Source organism: Rhinatrema bivittatum, chromosome 11, assembly GCF_901001135.1.
Source record: "Rhinatrema bivittatum chromosome 11, aRhiBiv1.1, whole genome shotgun sequence".
Lineage (NCBI taxonomy): Eukaryota > Metazoa > Chordata > Amphibia > Gymnophiona > Rhinatrematidae > Rhinatrema > Rhinatrema bivittatum.
Window position 1 is genome coordinate 55,499,964 of NC_042625.1, and position 16,108 is coordinate 55,516,071.

General features: G+C 43.2%; 1 protein-coding gene across 12 annotated transcripts in view; it reads left to right on the forward strand.

Moving 5' to 3' along the window:
* The window catches only part of CIT (citron rho-interacting serine/threonine kinase), a 424,741-nt gene that overhangs the window by 299,196 nt on the left and 109,437 nt on the right, over positions 1-16,108 (forward strand). For all 12 annotated transcript variants that reach the window (XM_029571779.1, XM_029571775.1, XM_029571774.1 and 9 more), the window contains one exon: positions 13,430-13,627. In XM_029571779.1, coding sequence (XP_029427639.1) covers positions 13,430-13,627 — 198 coding nt within the window. The remainder of the gene's footprint in view (positions 1-13,429; positions 13,628-16,108) is intronic.

A 16,108-nucleotide genomic window follows, 5' to 3' on the forward strand; every position in this document is an offset into this window, starting at 1 on the left:
TTGACTTGGATTCAAGATAGTGTCTTGAGGGGAGGACGCGGTGTTGAAAAGCTCCAGTTTGCCGTTGGCGTTATTGATTTTCCTGACAAAAGATGCCGCACAACCAAGAGGAAAGGGAGAGTGAGAGAAGCAGGCCTCAGCTTCTCCGCAGCTTACCCTGGTTCAGACGCATATCGAATGCTTTTGCACCGCATTAGAAACTTTCTGTCCAGATGAGATGTCTGCTGAGAACGCCAGTAAGGAGTGCAAACTGACGTTACGGGACGAAATATCCTTAAGCCCTGGAGCACCTGCTACCCCCTCCCCCCCTGCACGCTCCGACGCAGCCGGTCCGGACAAGCTGCTAGAATGGACAGCATTCTTGGGAGCAGCTGCCCCAAGGTGGAAATTGCTGCGAATGTTGAGCGTGGTGAATGGGAAGAATCTATACCAGTTTACCTGATGAAAGATCCTTCAAAAACAGGTTCGGAGGAAGGGAAACTGAGTCATTCCATTCTAACCTCTACTCTTATCGGGAGTCGTGTTGTGGAATCTGTGCTGACTGTGAGTAAAAACATTTTCCTCTCTGGGGCGGTTCAAATGTTCAGATTCTGCCGGTGAAACCCCCGGTGATAACTCTCGACACAATTTGGTGTACCTTAACCTCTTGGGAGCGATCTATAACTGCACTTACGGGTGTCTTGAAAGAGGGCCATGTTCAGTCCTTGGAACCTTTTATTACAGCACATTCGGTGAAGATTAAAAATCTTGATTCAAAAGTTGCCCAAATGCAACAAATACAGAATGGTCTAATTCAAGGTGAATTATCTTCATCGAAAAGAAGGGAAAATCTGGAAAATTCTGTACGTTACTTGAATTTGAGTGTTAAACTTTCCTACAGATCAATTTAAAGATTATATGCAAGAAGTATTACATCTGCCATCAGAAGCATACCACCTATTTCAAGGGTTTACTTTGTGAAATCTCAGAAAAGTGAGAAACCTTTCCTCACCCTCAAGTTTCAAACACTGAATTGACTGAAATATTAGAGTCTTCGGGGAATAATCAAGTAGAGAGCTGTGGAACTCTGTTAGTAAATTTTGTTTTTCCTCGGATCGTGATACAATTCTTAGAATGTTCCTGCGTAGCCGTGAATTATTGTATTTAAGTAAAAAAAAAAAATCTGGGTTTACCCAGATATTTCCAGGGCGACACAATTAAGAAGGAAGAAATTTCTGGTCCAATGTCCTCGAGTGAGACAATTGGGTGTATGAATTATAGTTAGTTTCCCATGCAAGTATGATATAAATGTTAATGTACACCATGTTTTCTTTGAACCATCCCATTTAATTGCTTTTTTGGACTCCCTACAACCTCCTGGGATGTTAGTTAGACTTAAGCAGTATTAAAATGTATGAGTATCTAACTCCCCTTTATGTTTTGATTATGGTATGTATTTCCTTATAAGCACTCTATTGAATCTTGGATCTCCTGATTTTCTTTTGTACCTAAGGACAAATGGTAAACAATTTCTTCTGTGTTTAATTACTGTGTGTTAAATACTTGAGACCTTTTGTTCTGTTTTCTGAAGCATGAGTAATGCTGTTAAAATGTAAAACGCAATAAAATATAAATTAAAAAAGAAAAAAGTAGATGTTGACTTGCTTGAAGGAGGTAACAGTACAGGTTACCAACTTTCTGGAAAGGAATGGCAGTTTAGATGAGTAGATTAGTTTCTGCCGATATCTCAGCTTGTAGACAATATTGTTGTTTTTAGATGATTTGAGAAGAGATCTTGATAGAGTAAATGAAATATTACTAGTATTTTTTGATCTATCAGCTGTTGATGTACTTGACTATCATATTTTATAAACTAGGTTCTATGAGTCTCCTTTAGAGGTACTGCATTGCATTGGTGTTGGTCTTTATCATCCGATTTATTAAGATCATGGTGAGTCATAATATATTCGCAGCTCACTTAAAAAAAAAAATGTGGAGTTCCACAAGGATCCATTTTGTCACCTATATTATTTAAAAAGTGTTTAAAAACCATTAGAAGATTTGTTGCATGAAGCTTGAAGTGTCACGAAAAGCAGAATATAAATAATTATTATGAATTACATTTTTTATATCTACATGTCAATTTTTATTAACTATTTATTATTTAGAGGTCATTAATTTATTTATACTGCAGTTTTTCATGTGCAGATATGTTTGCTGCTTAGAGCTTCTTATCAGGAGACCATTACTAAATTAAATTGAGGTTTCACTAAAATGAAAGACTGGTTATTGGCAAAGAGATTAAAGCTCAGCTCGCTGAAAATAGAAGTTTTACAAGTAGCCAAGCGTTCTGTTCCACTGTTACAGCCAGAGGCCCCAGTCTTCTGTGGTAAGTTGGCTAAATTGCCATGAGATGAGGGGATTTTCAAAACAAAAGCATTGGTGGCAATGGATGGCACAATCTAGCCCGTCCCCTCCCTCACCGGCTACTCTGGGGCCTGCATGGTTTAAAGCGCACAACGCTTGGGCCCTGGTAGGGCAGGAAGAGGATGGGCTGGGAGAGCTGCAAGGCTGCCATCCTCCAATGATAGGAGCCAATGAGTGAAGGGGGATCCAAAAGAGGGCATGGAGGGACCAAACGAGCTCGCTGGGTGGGGCTGAAGGAAAAGAATAAGGATTGCGGGGAGGGAGGGAGGGAGTAAACTAGGGAAAAGGATGGGTTTGTGGGGAGGAGGAATGGAGTGAGTGGAGGGATTAGATGTAGGGAAGGAATCAGGTTGAGTCAGGAGATTAGTTGGAGTGAAGGAACCATGGTGAGTGGGGGAGAAAATGTGAAAGAGGCAGAGTGAAGGAATCAAAGGGACTTTGGAAGGGGGAAAGAGGTTGGGGCTGTGACTTCCTTCCTTCTTCTATCCATCCCTTTTCCTAACTCTTTCCTCCTTTCCTTCCTACCTCCCCATCCCCGATGCTCGCTCCCTCCTTCCCATTCCTGATCTCCTTCCATCTCCCCTTCTCTTCTCATTTCGTTTCCTCACTGCATACTCCCTCTCCCTCTCTTCTACCGTCCCTTATCTTTATGCCCCTCTTGCCTAAAATGTCTTCATTTCCCTCCTCTGCAATCTCCCTCTTCCCATCCCTAGATCCCTTTTCCTCTAATAAGAGACCAAATAAATTAACTGGGCATACAAATGTCAGAAAATCATTTTGTATAAAGTAAAAAAAAAATACATTACTTAAATTGAAAATAAAGGCAAACCCACATAATGGCTGCAAAATTTTGAAAAATCTGCCATAGAATTTTCCAACTCTTGTTGCAAAATCTTGAAATATCTGCTGGAGGAAACTGGGGCATCTGGTTATAGCTTACATTTGAATTGAATTTGGACCTCTGCCATCTGTATTTGCTGCTTCCAGAGAATCTTAATTTGGGAAGCTGATTGAACCTTGTCTTTCTTTTATTGATTGAGCAAGCAATCTGTAAGAAACTTCCTGTCTTTGGAAGCCAAGAACCTGACATTTTTATATCGCAGAATTATGGCTGCGTCACTCTGATACTGCATCTGCCCACTTTTTCTGTGTTTTTGCAGCCACTTTCTGTAAAATGTGGTGGTCGCTTTTTGATAGTAGCTAAGGAGTCTTTTCTTCTCATACCGATTGAAGAGCTTCAGTAACCATTTAGTGGATAAGTTAGCTGGATAACTTGTCCTTTATATTCAGCGTAATAGATGTCCCACTGAATATACTTGTTTAAAGTTATCTGGCTACATGTATCCGGCTAACTTTAAAACATAAACGACCATGTTTGAATATAGCCAGTTAGGTTTGAAAGTGAGCCAGATATACTGTATATAACATGATAACTTGCTGCTTATCCAGATATCTTTAAAAGATATATGGGTAAGTAGTTGTATCAGTATCACTATTAAAAAATAAATAAAATAAATCCAAGGGCCCATAGCTCCCAACTTTTTTCTTTAAATTGCCTTCTCACCAGTGATCCTGAAACGCCGGATATTACCGGACTATCTTGCCCCCTCCCCTCCCCGCCATTTTCATTTTAAAATTCTGAATCCTGATCTCCCCTGCAATCTCAAGCAAAGTTTACGCTCCCTATCACATTCACAACCCACCTCCCTCCCCCCTCCCCCACCTGATGGCAAAAACCATTTACATCAGATAGGCAGTGCTGGAAGCATAAACTACACTGTTTATGCTTTCAACGCTCCCAAGGGTAAACAAGTGAGTGTTGCATTTGGGAGTGCTGGAAGTGTATCAGATGCAGCATTGGATCCAACGGGAGCAGGTAGGTAAAACCCTTGCTCCTGGCAGGAATGTTTTTTGTCACTGGGAGTAACTTAAGGGAGGGGGGTCACGATTCAAAGTTTAAAATTGAAAACAGGGGAAGGGGGGGGAAGCAAGATGGCCATGGTAATGAGTGGGGTTTCAGGAGCATTGAATCATGCCAGCTGACTTTATATATGCTTTATCCCAGCACAAGCAGGATGCTAGTCCTCACATAGGGCTCCATCAGTGACGTCACCCATATCTCGGGAAAAAACTTCTGTCAAAGTTTCTAGAAACTTTTGACTGGCAGCCTGAGGCTACTGAGCATGCCCAGCATGCCATGATATTCTCTGCTACAGGGGTCTCACTCCAGTCTTCGGTTTTCCACGCTGCCAGCAGCATCGCAGTGACAGGAGCCCTGTGAGTTTTTCTCACAATTTTGACTAAAAAAGTCACTTCTTTTTCTCATATTCTTCCCATATCGGGTCTCACTTCACAATTGTCACCGGACGGTGACAAAACTAATAGCGATTTCGCTTTTCTCATTGATTCTTTTTTCACAAAAATTTTTCATCGATAGCTGTCGATACAAACATGGCTTCGGGCTTCAAAAAATGCCCGGTCTGTAACCGGACCATGTCAGTAACAGATCCACATCTTGAATGTGTGATCTGTTTAGGTGAAAAGCATGATATTTCATCATGCCAACAATGCCAAGAGATGACCCCGAAGGGTCGGAAGCTCCGGCAGGAAAAGATGACTCATCTTTTCCATCTCCAGCTCATTCCCTCACTGTCTACTTCGAAGTCATCTCCAACAGGAGTTACAAAGAAACTCCTGCTTAAAAAACGACACCTCGAAGGATCCGGAGACGCTTCGTCGACATCATCGACCAGGTCAGTTTCGGAACAGAGGCCTAAGCATAAACATCGGCATCGTAGATCCTTGGCGTCCCAGTTGCTTCCCCCCCCTGGGAGAACCGACTGCAAAGCGGCAAGTGAAAGGATCAATAGTTTGTATTTTTAGTCAGTCAATAAGGTAGCAGTAGGTAGTGTGTTTATTTTTAAAAGTCTGCAGAACTGAGTGTTCTCCAGACTTTTAAAGAACTGAGTGTTTGTATTTAATACTAACTGAGTGCTTGTATTGAAGAAAAAAAAAAACCCCCCAAAAAGTAGCCAGAAGCTAGGAGCAGTGTATACCTAAGTAAAAAAGTTGAATAGTTCAGCTCAGTTACTCACCTTGGAAAGGTGTTGAGGTAGTGTGATTGGGTTTGAATAGGGACCAACATTTGTTAATCAAGAGAGCAGTGAGTCACTCAGGCTGACTAACTGAAGTTAGACTGTTTGTATTTCCCAACCCACCCACCCCTAGCTCATCCCTTAATTTATAGGCAGGTGCCACTTTCACAAAAAAAAAAAAAAAATCAACAAAAACTTTATTGAGAATTCGATCAGACCCCGGTAGGCCACTACCAGACACATAGTGAATTCATTAATACATTTAAAGGAAGTTAGATACATTCCTACTCCCATAGCAACCTAAAACTTAACTAGGAACTGATCAAAATTGAGATGAAGGCAGCAGTCCAGCAGCAAGATGGGGGCTTCCCAGTCTTTTGCATCAAGTGTCACATGTATGATTTTTTTACCCTCCGGTGAGAAGTTGTACATGTGCATGCGATGCAAAGAGCTCCTGGCTCTCAGAGAACGAGTCCGATCTCTGGAGGCTAGAGTAGCAGACCTGGAGGAGCTGAGGCAGACAGAGAGGTATATAGATGAGACCTTCAGGGACATAGTAGTCAAGTCCCAACTTCAGACTGGCAGCCCAGGTGCTACCTTGGAGGAAGAAGGTCTCATGATGGGAGAGCTCCAACCAGGTGCAGCAGGAAAGGATCCTGTAGCAAGGATCTGCTCTCCAGGTGATGCATTGTCCTTTCGCACTGAGGATATCTCCCCAAGGCCTACTGCCCAGGAGGGAAGGGTTAGGTCGGCCGTCATAGTTGGTGATTCGATTATTAGGAATGTAGATAGCTGGGTGGCTGGTGGGCGTGAGGATCGCCTGGTAACATGCCTACCTGGTGCGAAGGTGGCAGACCTCATGCGTCACCTAGATAGGATTTTAGACAGTGCTGGGGAGGATGTCGATGTGGGCGTTGACGTTGATGGTGTAGACGATGGCACCGTAGACAGTTTAGCGGAACATCGGACTATTTATATCATCTTTCAGAATCTGGTCTCCAGGCTTCATCTGTAAGAGTACATTTAAGTGCTCTATCATTTTATTTAAACCGCACTGCAGTCCACAGGAAATCCAATCAACTTTTTGTTTCTTATGATCCAAACAAACCAGGGAAAGCAGTGAGTAAACATACTCTATCCAATTGGCTAGCAGATTGCATACAGTTCTGCTATGAAAAAGCAGGCCTTCCTCTCCAAGGGCGACTAAAGGCACACTCAGTAAGAGCAATGTCAACCTCAGTAGCACACTATTGTTCAGTGCCAATCATTGACATATGTAAAGCAGCAACATGGAGTTCTCTTCACACCTTTACAGCTCATTACTGTTTGGACAAACAAGGATGACAAGATTCAGCCTATGGACAATCTGTCTTAAAGAACTTGTTTCCAGTTTAAACCCAACTCCTTCTACAACCAACCTGCTATGATCTTCGGCTGACTCATTTCAACAACAATACTGCACTGTTGCTTCAATCTGAAATGACTCAGCCTCTAGCTTGCTAATCACCCATATGTAAGGACTACCATCCTGCTTGTCCTGAGATAAAGCAAAATTGCTTACCTTGTAATAGGTGTTATCCCAGGACAGCAGGATGTAGTCCTCACGAAACCCACCCGCCACTCCGCGGAGTTGGGTCTCAGATTTTTTCTTAATTTATTTTTTTGCTAAAGCTTATTGTTACCTATGAGACTGGAGTGAGACCCCTGTGGCAGAGAATATCATGGCATGCTGGGCATGCTCAGTAGCCTCAGGCTGCCAGTCAAAAGTTTCTAGAAACTTTGACAGAAGTTTTTTCCCGCGATAGGGCTCCGTCAGTGACGTCACCCATATGTGAGGACTACATCCTGCTGTCCTGGGATAACACCTATTACAAGGTAAACAATTTTGCTTTACCTGCTAAGTCAAGTGTTTTACTTAGACATTGTGTAGTGCCTGTTGCATTGTGCTTTGGTGGTTTCATGTTTAATTGTGATGTTTTATTTTCGTCCATGCATTTCACCTAGTTAGTTGCCTCCTGCTTGTGTAATTAGCTGATTGTAGTACTGTACTCTGCCTACAGCTGGTGATAGTGTAAACTATACATTTCTAAACTAAATGTTGGCATACAGTTCTGAAGTAAAAAAATAAATATATCATGTTGGTTTAAATTCCCCTTTATCAGTTAAGGTTCATATTTCAGAACTAGCTAGAAATTGTTTGGTTACAATTGCAAAGGATCAGACAGTTAAAATCATTCTTCTCACAAGCTGATTTGACAACAGTAATTTATGGTTTGAAATTATTTAAAAAAATAATTATAGTAATTTAGTCTTTAATGGATACAAAGGTTACAGGTTCAAAGTATAGCGTCATGACTGCTGATTTATTTATTCATGAACTTGCAATATTCCACTTTTTCTCAAAGTTGGTCTCAAAGCAGATTCTAATAGATTTATGTTAACAGTGGCATTAGAGTGGCTTTGGAGTGTGCGCATAAGAGAGTTGTGACACCAGAGGACGGAATGTAACATGTGCACCTGAATAGGTGAATTGAAGTTTTAAAGGAGTAGAACGGTGTGAAGCGCTGATGGAGTGAAATCTGAAAGGAGTAAATTTGTGTATTCTTTTGTAGTGTGTTTATAAGCACAGGATGGAAATGTTCCCCTGAAGAAGCCTGACTGGGTTCCCCATTTCCTTACAAAACTAAATCCCTCTTCCTTGCACCATCGTCTCATCCATGCCCTGAGACTCTGGAGCTGTGCCTGGCTCTGGGGACCTGCGCATGGAACAGGGAGCATTTCGGAGAATGCTACTCTGGAGGTTCTGGATTTCAGCTTTCTATCTAAGAGCCTAAATTTGGCTTCCAGAATCTCCCTTCCACATTTTCCTATGTCGTTGGTGCCCACATGTATCAACAACAAACCTTTTCTGTTGGAAAAAAATCAGTAGAACTAGGGGTCACGATTTGAAACTCCAGGGAGGAAGACTCAGAACCAATGTCAGGAAGTATTTCTTCATGGAGAGGGTGGTGAATGCCTGGAATGCCCTTCCGGAGGAAGTGGTGAAGACTAAAACTGTGAAGGATTTCAAAGGGGCATGGGATAAACACTGTGGATCCATAAAGGCTAGAAGATGGGAATGAAGAGAAGAGCCATGGGGGGTGGCTTGCTGGAATGGTGGCTACTACCCTTACTCAATAAGCCTTCACACGGTTAATGCAACTCCAACATTGCTCTCTGCTTCAACAGCAAGGGGAAATGTGGAAAAGAGGATTTGCATTCAGACAACAATCAAGGACTGAACTACACAGTCTAGGTAAACAAATAAGCGTGGGGGTAGCTTGCTTATTGCGGCGGTTACTATCCTAAACCAATTAAGCCTGATACGTCACTTTGAATGCATAAACAGTGTTGCTCTCTGCTTCAACGGCAGGGGGAAATGTGGAAAAGAGGATTTACTTTCAGACAACATCCAACAAGGCATTGATCTGTGCAGTCTGGGTAATCAAGCATCGGGATAACTTGCTTGATGTGGCGGTTACTGCCTTTAATAATTAAGCCTTATGCTTCATCTTGGATGCAACTCCAACATTACTCTCTGCATCAATGGCAGGGGGTGGCAGGAAACTCGAATCAAACAGTTACCAACAAGGGCCTTGAACTTGGAGATCGGTGAAAAAAATAAGTATGGGAGCTTGCTGGACAGACTGGATGGGCCGTTTGGTCTTTTTCTGCTGTCGTTTCTATGACAGCCAGCTCCTCCCCAGCACTGTCTAAAATCCTATCTAGTTGATGCATGAGGTTTGCCACCTTTGCACCAGGTAGGCATGTTACCAGGTGATCCTCACACCCACCAGCCATCCAGCTGTCTACATTCCTAATAATCAAATCAGCAACTATGAGGCCCTGACCAACCCTTTCCTCCTTGGAAGTAGCCTTGGGAGACACATCCTTGGTATGAGAGGACATTGCACCATTTGGAGAGCAGGTCCTTGCTACATGTTCATTTTCTGCTGCACCAGGTTGATGCTGTCTGATCATGAGACCTTCCTCCTCCAAAAGAGCACCTGGGCTGCCAGTCTGGAATTGGGACTTGGCTACTATGTCCCTGAAGGTCTCATCTATATACCTCTGTCTGCCTCAGCTCCTCCAGGTCTGTCACTCTGGCCTCCAGAAATCAGACTCGTTCTCTGAGAGACAGGAGCTCTTTGCATCGAACCAGTGGCCCAGTGTAACCTTGGATCAGTGGGGTCTGTCCATAGTCTGTTAGGGGTACCAATTGAATCTATTGGATGTCCTGCTAAATTGCCCTCTGTTCCCATATTGGGAGTCGGTAGCACTTCAGAAGGCACTTTCAACAGAGCTCTCCTCCCTCTTAATGGCCAGAGCGGTCGCGCCTGTACCACCAGGGCAAAGAGGATGGGGATTCTACTCCAGGTACTTCCTGATTCCAAAAAGAAGAAGATTCCATCCCATCCTAGAACTGTGGGCCTTGAACAAGTTTTAAGTCGCCTTTGCAAAAAGGTAACTAGCTATGCGCCCTCAAGGTAAAGTATGCATAAACCGATATCAAGATCTTCCCCATTCACAGGAAGTATCTCCAGTTAATGGTGGAAAACAGTACTACCAGTACTGGTTTTGCTGTTGGAACTCACGTCTGCCCCACAAGTCTTCACAAAATGAGCTGGCCGAGGTGGCGGCGCATCTCCGTAGATGGGAATGCATGTCTTCCCATATCTGGATGATTGGTCAATAGCACATCTTAGGCAGGGGCTATCAGGTTCTTATGCTTGATCATTCAGGTGTTGGAGACACTAGACTTCGTCCTCCACTATCTCAGCCATCACCTCAATTGGACTTCATAGGAGCCCTGCTAGACACAGCTCATGCCAAGGCCTTTCTGCCTCTCCAGAGGGCTGTTGCCGTGGTGTCCATTGTGGCAGACATTCAACAGAGCCAGCAAGTGACACCCTGGCACATGTTAAAGCCATTGGGCCATATGGCTGCAACCGTCCATGTCACTCCCTTGGCACACTTACAGATGCGCAGAGCCCAATGAACCCTGATGTCACAGTGGTGCCAAGTCAGTCAGAGCCTCCAGGATTGCATCCAAGTCACCCCGTCTCTCAGGGATTCATTGTCCTGGTGGCGGGTAATTTCCAATCTAGAACAGGGGATCCCTTTTCAATCTCCCTACTCAAATTATACTAACCATGGATACATCTACTCTGGAGTGGGGAGCTAATGTTGGATGGACTCTGCACCCAGGGTCTGTGGCCGGTCAGGAACATTCTTGTCAAATATTCTTCCTGGAGCTCAGGGCGATCAGGTATGCACTATAGGCTTTCAGAGATCGACTGTTGAACAAAGTTATCCTGATCCAGACTGACAACCAAGTAGCCATGTGGTATGTCAACAAGCAGGGAGGCACAGGATCGTTCCTCCTGTGTCAGGAAGTGGTCCAAATCTGGTCGTGGGCCCTGTCCCACAGGATGTTTTTCAGGGCCATGTACCTGGCCGGGACAGAGAATGTGGGAGCGGACAAGCTGAGTTGAGCCTTCAGACCCCACGAGTGGTCCTTGGACTCTGGGGGTAGCAAATCAGTTATTCCGCCTCTGGGGGAGCCTGGACGTAGATCTGTTCCTGTCCCCCTGTAACAGAAAGGTTTCTCTGTACTTCATTTTCAGGTCAGACGGCAAACCAGCCTTGGATACCCTTGCCTGTCATTGGAGCAAGGGTCTTCTGTATGCATATCCTCTGATTCCCTTAGTGGTGAAGACTCTCTTGAAGCTTTGCAAGGACAGAGGGACTATGAGCCTCATAGCCCCTCACTGGCCAAGACAAGTCTGGTTTCCAATCCTGTGGGAGTTGTCTATGCAGAAACTGATCAGTCTGAGGATTTCACCAGATCTCTCATGCAAGATCAGGGCAAGCTGCGACATCCCAACTTCCAGGCTCTGTCACTCACAGCGTGGATATTGAGAAGTAATCCTGTAGCTGCTTGATCTTTCAGTGGATGTATCTCGGGTCCTGGTGGCCTCTTGAAAGCCTTCCATTAGAAAGTCTTATGGACTGAAGTGGAGGAGGTTTTCCATGTGGTGTGAGCAGAAGGCCCTACATCCGTTCTCCTGCCCCATGCAAAAACTGCTTAAAAACCAACTCCGTTGAACAGTTCATCTTAATGCAGTTGGCATATACCACCATGGTATAGATGGTACGCTTATCTCTGTACAGCCTATAGTTGTACGTTTTATGCAGGACCTTCTTCAATTGAAGCCTCCCCTAAGTCCTCCTACTGTGACTTGGGACATCAACGTGGTGTTAGCTCAGCTGATAAAAGCTCTTTTTGAGCTGCTGTGCATCTGTGACCTGAAGTACCTGACTGGTCACTTGAGTGCACAGGGTCAGTGAGCTCCAGGCCTTAGTGACTTATTCACCTTATGCTAAGTTTTATTATGACAGGGTGGTCTTGCATATGCACCCTAAAATCCTGCCTAAGGTAGTGATGGATTTCCATCTTAACCAGTCAATCGTCCTGCCAGTTTTCTTTCCCAGACCCCATTCACACCAAGGCGAATGAGCACTGCACAATTTGGACTGCAGGTGGGCCTTAGCCGTCTATCTGGAACAAACAGAAGCCCATAGGCAGTCCACTCGACTTTTTGTTTCTTTTAATAAGAATAGGTTGGGCGTTGCCATTGTGAAACAGATCTAACCAGTTGGCTTGCGGACTGCATCTCCTTATGATATACCCAGGTAGGACTGCATCTTGGGGGCATGTCAAGGCTCATTCTGTCAGAGCCAAGGCAGCGTCAGTGACCCACTTGTGAGCAGTTCCTGTGACTGAGATCTGCAAGGCAGTGATGTGAACTTCTCTCCACATATTCACATCCCATTACTGTCTGGATAGGGGTGGCTGACACGACAGTAGGTTTGGGCAGTCTGTCCTCCAGAATCTGTTTGAGGTGTAGAACCCAACTCTCCCAACCTAGGGTTTGTTGTTTGAGCTCAGGCTGACTCATGCTCTGTTACCAACACCACCAGTGGTGGTGTGCCCTTTGGCACCTGGTTAGGTGTCTGTCTGGTCCTCTTTTTGTGTTGGGGAGCAGCCTGTAGCTAGGGATTCAACTATGTTTGAGGACTACCATCCTGCTTGACCTCTGAGAAAGCAGAGGATGTTAGTCCTCACAAAACCCGCCTGCCACCTAGGTTACTCCTATTTTTTTATTTTTATGGTAATTCTATGTTACGAGACTGAAGAGGGACCATGTGTGGTATAGGGCATGCTGGGCATGCTCAGTTTGCCTAGTCGGTGTTCTAGAAACTTTGACATAAGTTTTCCGTATCAGGTTTCATCTGATATCACCCATATGTGAGGACTAATATCCTGCTGTCCTTGGAGAACATCTGTAACAGGTAAGCAATTCTGCTTTACTTGTATTTGCACATGTGCATTATGAGCTCTTAGATCAATTTATTAAAATGTAAGTAATAAAAATAGAAAAGAAAAAAGAAAAAGCAGATTTTCCATACAAAAAAAAGTTCATTGTTTGTTGGTGGCTGTTTTAATCCGTTCCCTTCTTTATTTGTTAGAAAGTACCTCTTACCTAGGGATTCTCACTTTATGGTTTGTGTGTCTTGTTTATCTATGGAGAAAACAAAGTTGCTTACCTATAACAGATGCTCTGCATGGACTGCAAATTAATCAGTTATACAATCTGTTTCCTTCCCTTCTTCAGCTTTTATGTTGATGAGGCCGTGCGTGACTGTGACTGAGTACAGAGTCCATCACGTGCTAGTAAAAGCTTTCTAGGCAGTTCCAGCAATTTCTAGGAATGACTCCATGTTGGTACCATTGGACAACGTCATCCATTTGTGTAACTGATTATCCTGCTGTCCACAGAGAATACCAGTTACAGGTAAATTTTTTTTTTTTTAATATTTTTTAGGTAATTACAGATCTGGAAGATCAACTTAACCAACTGAGTGAAGAAAATGCAGATCTGAACAATCAGAATTTCTACTTGTCAAAACAGCTGGATGATGTTTCAGGTGCCCCAGAGGAGATAGTAGAGCTGCGCAGTGAAGTTGATCATCTCAGACAAGAAATCACAGAGCGGGAAATGCAGCTTACCAGCCAGAAACAGGTAAAAGGAAAATTGTTGATGTACTTTGAACTTTTTAAAACACATTTATTTTAAGCAGCTGTTTTGGATCCATTACATTTTATTTAAAACTGTATTCATTGGTAATTGATATAGGTTGCAGATTTAAATAAAACAGAGATAATGAAGAGAAAGTTTAAGAAAAAAGTGTATGTTAGGTTAAAGTTGTGCCCATATTGCAACAGTCATATCTCCTAGATTATTTACTCACTGTGGTGTATCGTCCTATAACTCCGGTTTTATCTATTTTGTATGTCTCCTTTACGTCATATGTAGATTATAAGGTCCTCTTGGCCGAGAACTCCCTTGCCTTTCAATCAACATGAACTTTCGTTAATAATTTTATTATTTTCCTACTTTTGTTGGTGGTTTGGCCAATGATTTGGCTAATTTCTGCTTTTGTTAACTATGTGTAACTATGTGTAAACCTGGCCTACTCTAAATCATGTTTTTCTAATTGCACAATTTTGTGCAATTTTAGGCATCCCCAATCATATTGTACGTATCAATGAATCTCTAAGTGAATAGAAACCAACACAATTTCTGCATGTTATAGACTTAAACATACATTAAATTCAATGGTAACTGGTACAATTTTATATGCAATACAAATCATGAACCTTATGAACAATCTCCAAAAATTTTTTTGTAGGACCTCTAAACTCGATGAGTCTGTCAGTCATTCAAACTCATACTTGGGTGAAATGGTCCGATTACTTTATTAATCAAATATCAATTTTTAGTTTTATCATTTTCTAGTCTTTACAATGGAATTTACTGCTGAATAATTCAGATGAGGGGACATTCTTAGCCATGGAATTTGTTGCTGAACAATTCAGATGAGTATCTTCCCATATTATTTTCAAGTTTAAGGGGTTTATAAGTCTCGAAGAACAAATTTGATGAGTCTTTAAAAGCAGAGTGTTTGCATTTCTTTACTTCGGTTCCTCTCAGTTCATGGATGCACTGCTGTAGCATTTTACTAGTAATGACCTCGGTTGGGTCTAAAAAATGATAAAACTAAAAATTGATATTTGATTAATAAAGTAATTGGACCATTTCACCCAAGTATGAGTTTGAATGACTGACAGACTCATCGAGTTTAGAGGTCCTACAAAAAAATTTTTGGAGATTGTTCATAAGGTTCATGATTTGTATTGCATATAAAATTGTACCAGTTACCATTGAATTTAATGTGTGTTCACAGTTTGGAGGTTTCTGGAATAGAGTTCAGGGCTCATTTGGTGTGATAGACTTAAACATGACATCTTTCTGCAGTGTTTAATGTAAAATGACTATCTCTCTGAGGATAAGCAGGATGGCATTCCTCGCACATGGGTGACATCATCTAATGGAGCCCAGCATGGAAAACTTATGTCAAAGTTCTTAGAAGTTCTTAGAACTTTGACTGAGCCTCTGAGAATGCCAAAACATGCAGTTTACTACATTCCATGCGGAGTCCCGTTGGTTTTACTTTTTCCACAAAGCCCAGTAGTTCACAGTTTAAGAGTCTCTCTAGCTTTGTCACTTTTTCAGAAAGTTTCTCTGGGATTCACATTTCATCGATGTGGGGTCCCTCTGCTTCCATTGGTATCATCTCTAGGTAGAGTTTTTGGCATTTCTGCTAAGTTTCCTTTTGCGTTCAAATCCCTGGGGCGGCAGTGCGCTCTGTGCTCACCGGCCTTCGATGGCTACTGCCATCTGTTTTGATCTTGTGACCCTTTTGTTTTGTGACACCATATCCATGGGGTTCCAGCGATGCCGTCAATGCACGAGGACCATGTCTAGCACAGATCCCCACGACAGATGTGTCCTTTGCTTGTGGGCAGTGCTTGATGTCTGGGGTTGGTGCAGACTCAGATGATTCCTAAAGGATGCCAGGCCCATTTGGAGAAGATGGAACAACTCTTCAGGCACCAGAAGACTTGATCCATCAATATCAGGGACCTCCGAACAGCACTGATAGCCACAAACATAAGTGGGGCTATAGGCTTCATCAGAGTTGATGGCTGTCAGGGACTTTGGAGACAGGCCATCACCTGGCTCTTCCAGGTTAAAGATGGAATTGGGTTCCTCTTTTTCGGCATCAGGGAGGGACCATGCTGAGCATCTAAGGAAGCCGAAGAAGTATTGGTATTGGTCCCCGTTGATGAACAGTGCCAAGTACGGGGATGGTCCAGCTTTTGCTGAAAAGCCCTCGAAGCAACTCCAAAGTGAAGACAGCTAATTCTTCATGGTTCCAAGGGGTTTTCTACAGTTTCTCCAGTCCAGATATCAGATACTGATCCTCCTTTCGGTTCTGAAGAGGATTTGGTCATGCCTCCTGGCTTCCAGTCAGTAATGGCATCAGCGATCTTCGAAGAGGAGCTGGAGAAATGAGTGCAACTTGCTGTGGAGAAGGTGCTGCAGGACCTCTGTGTTGAAGTACTAGCAGCATTGGGACTGGCACAATTGCTCCTCGAG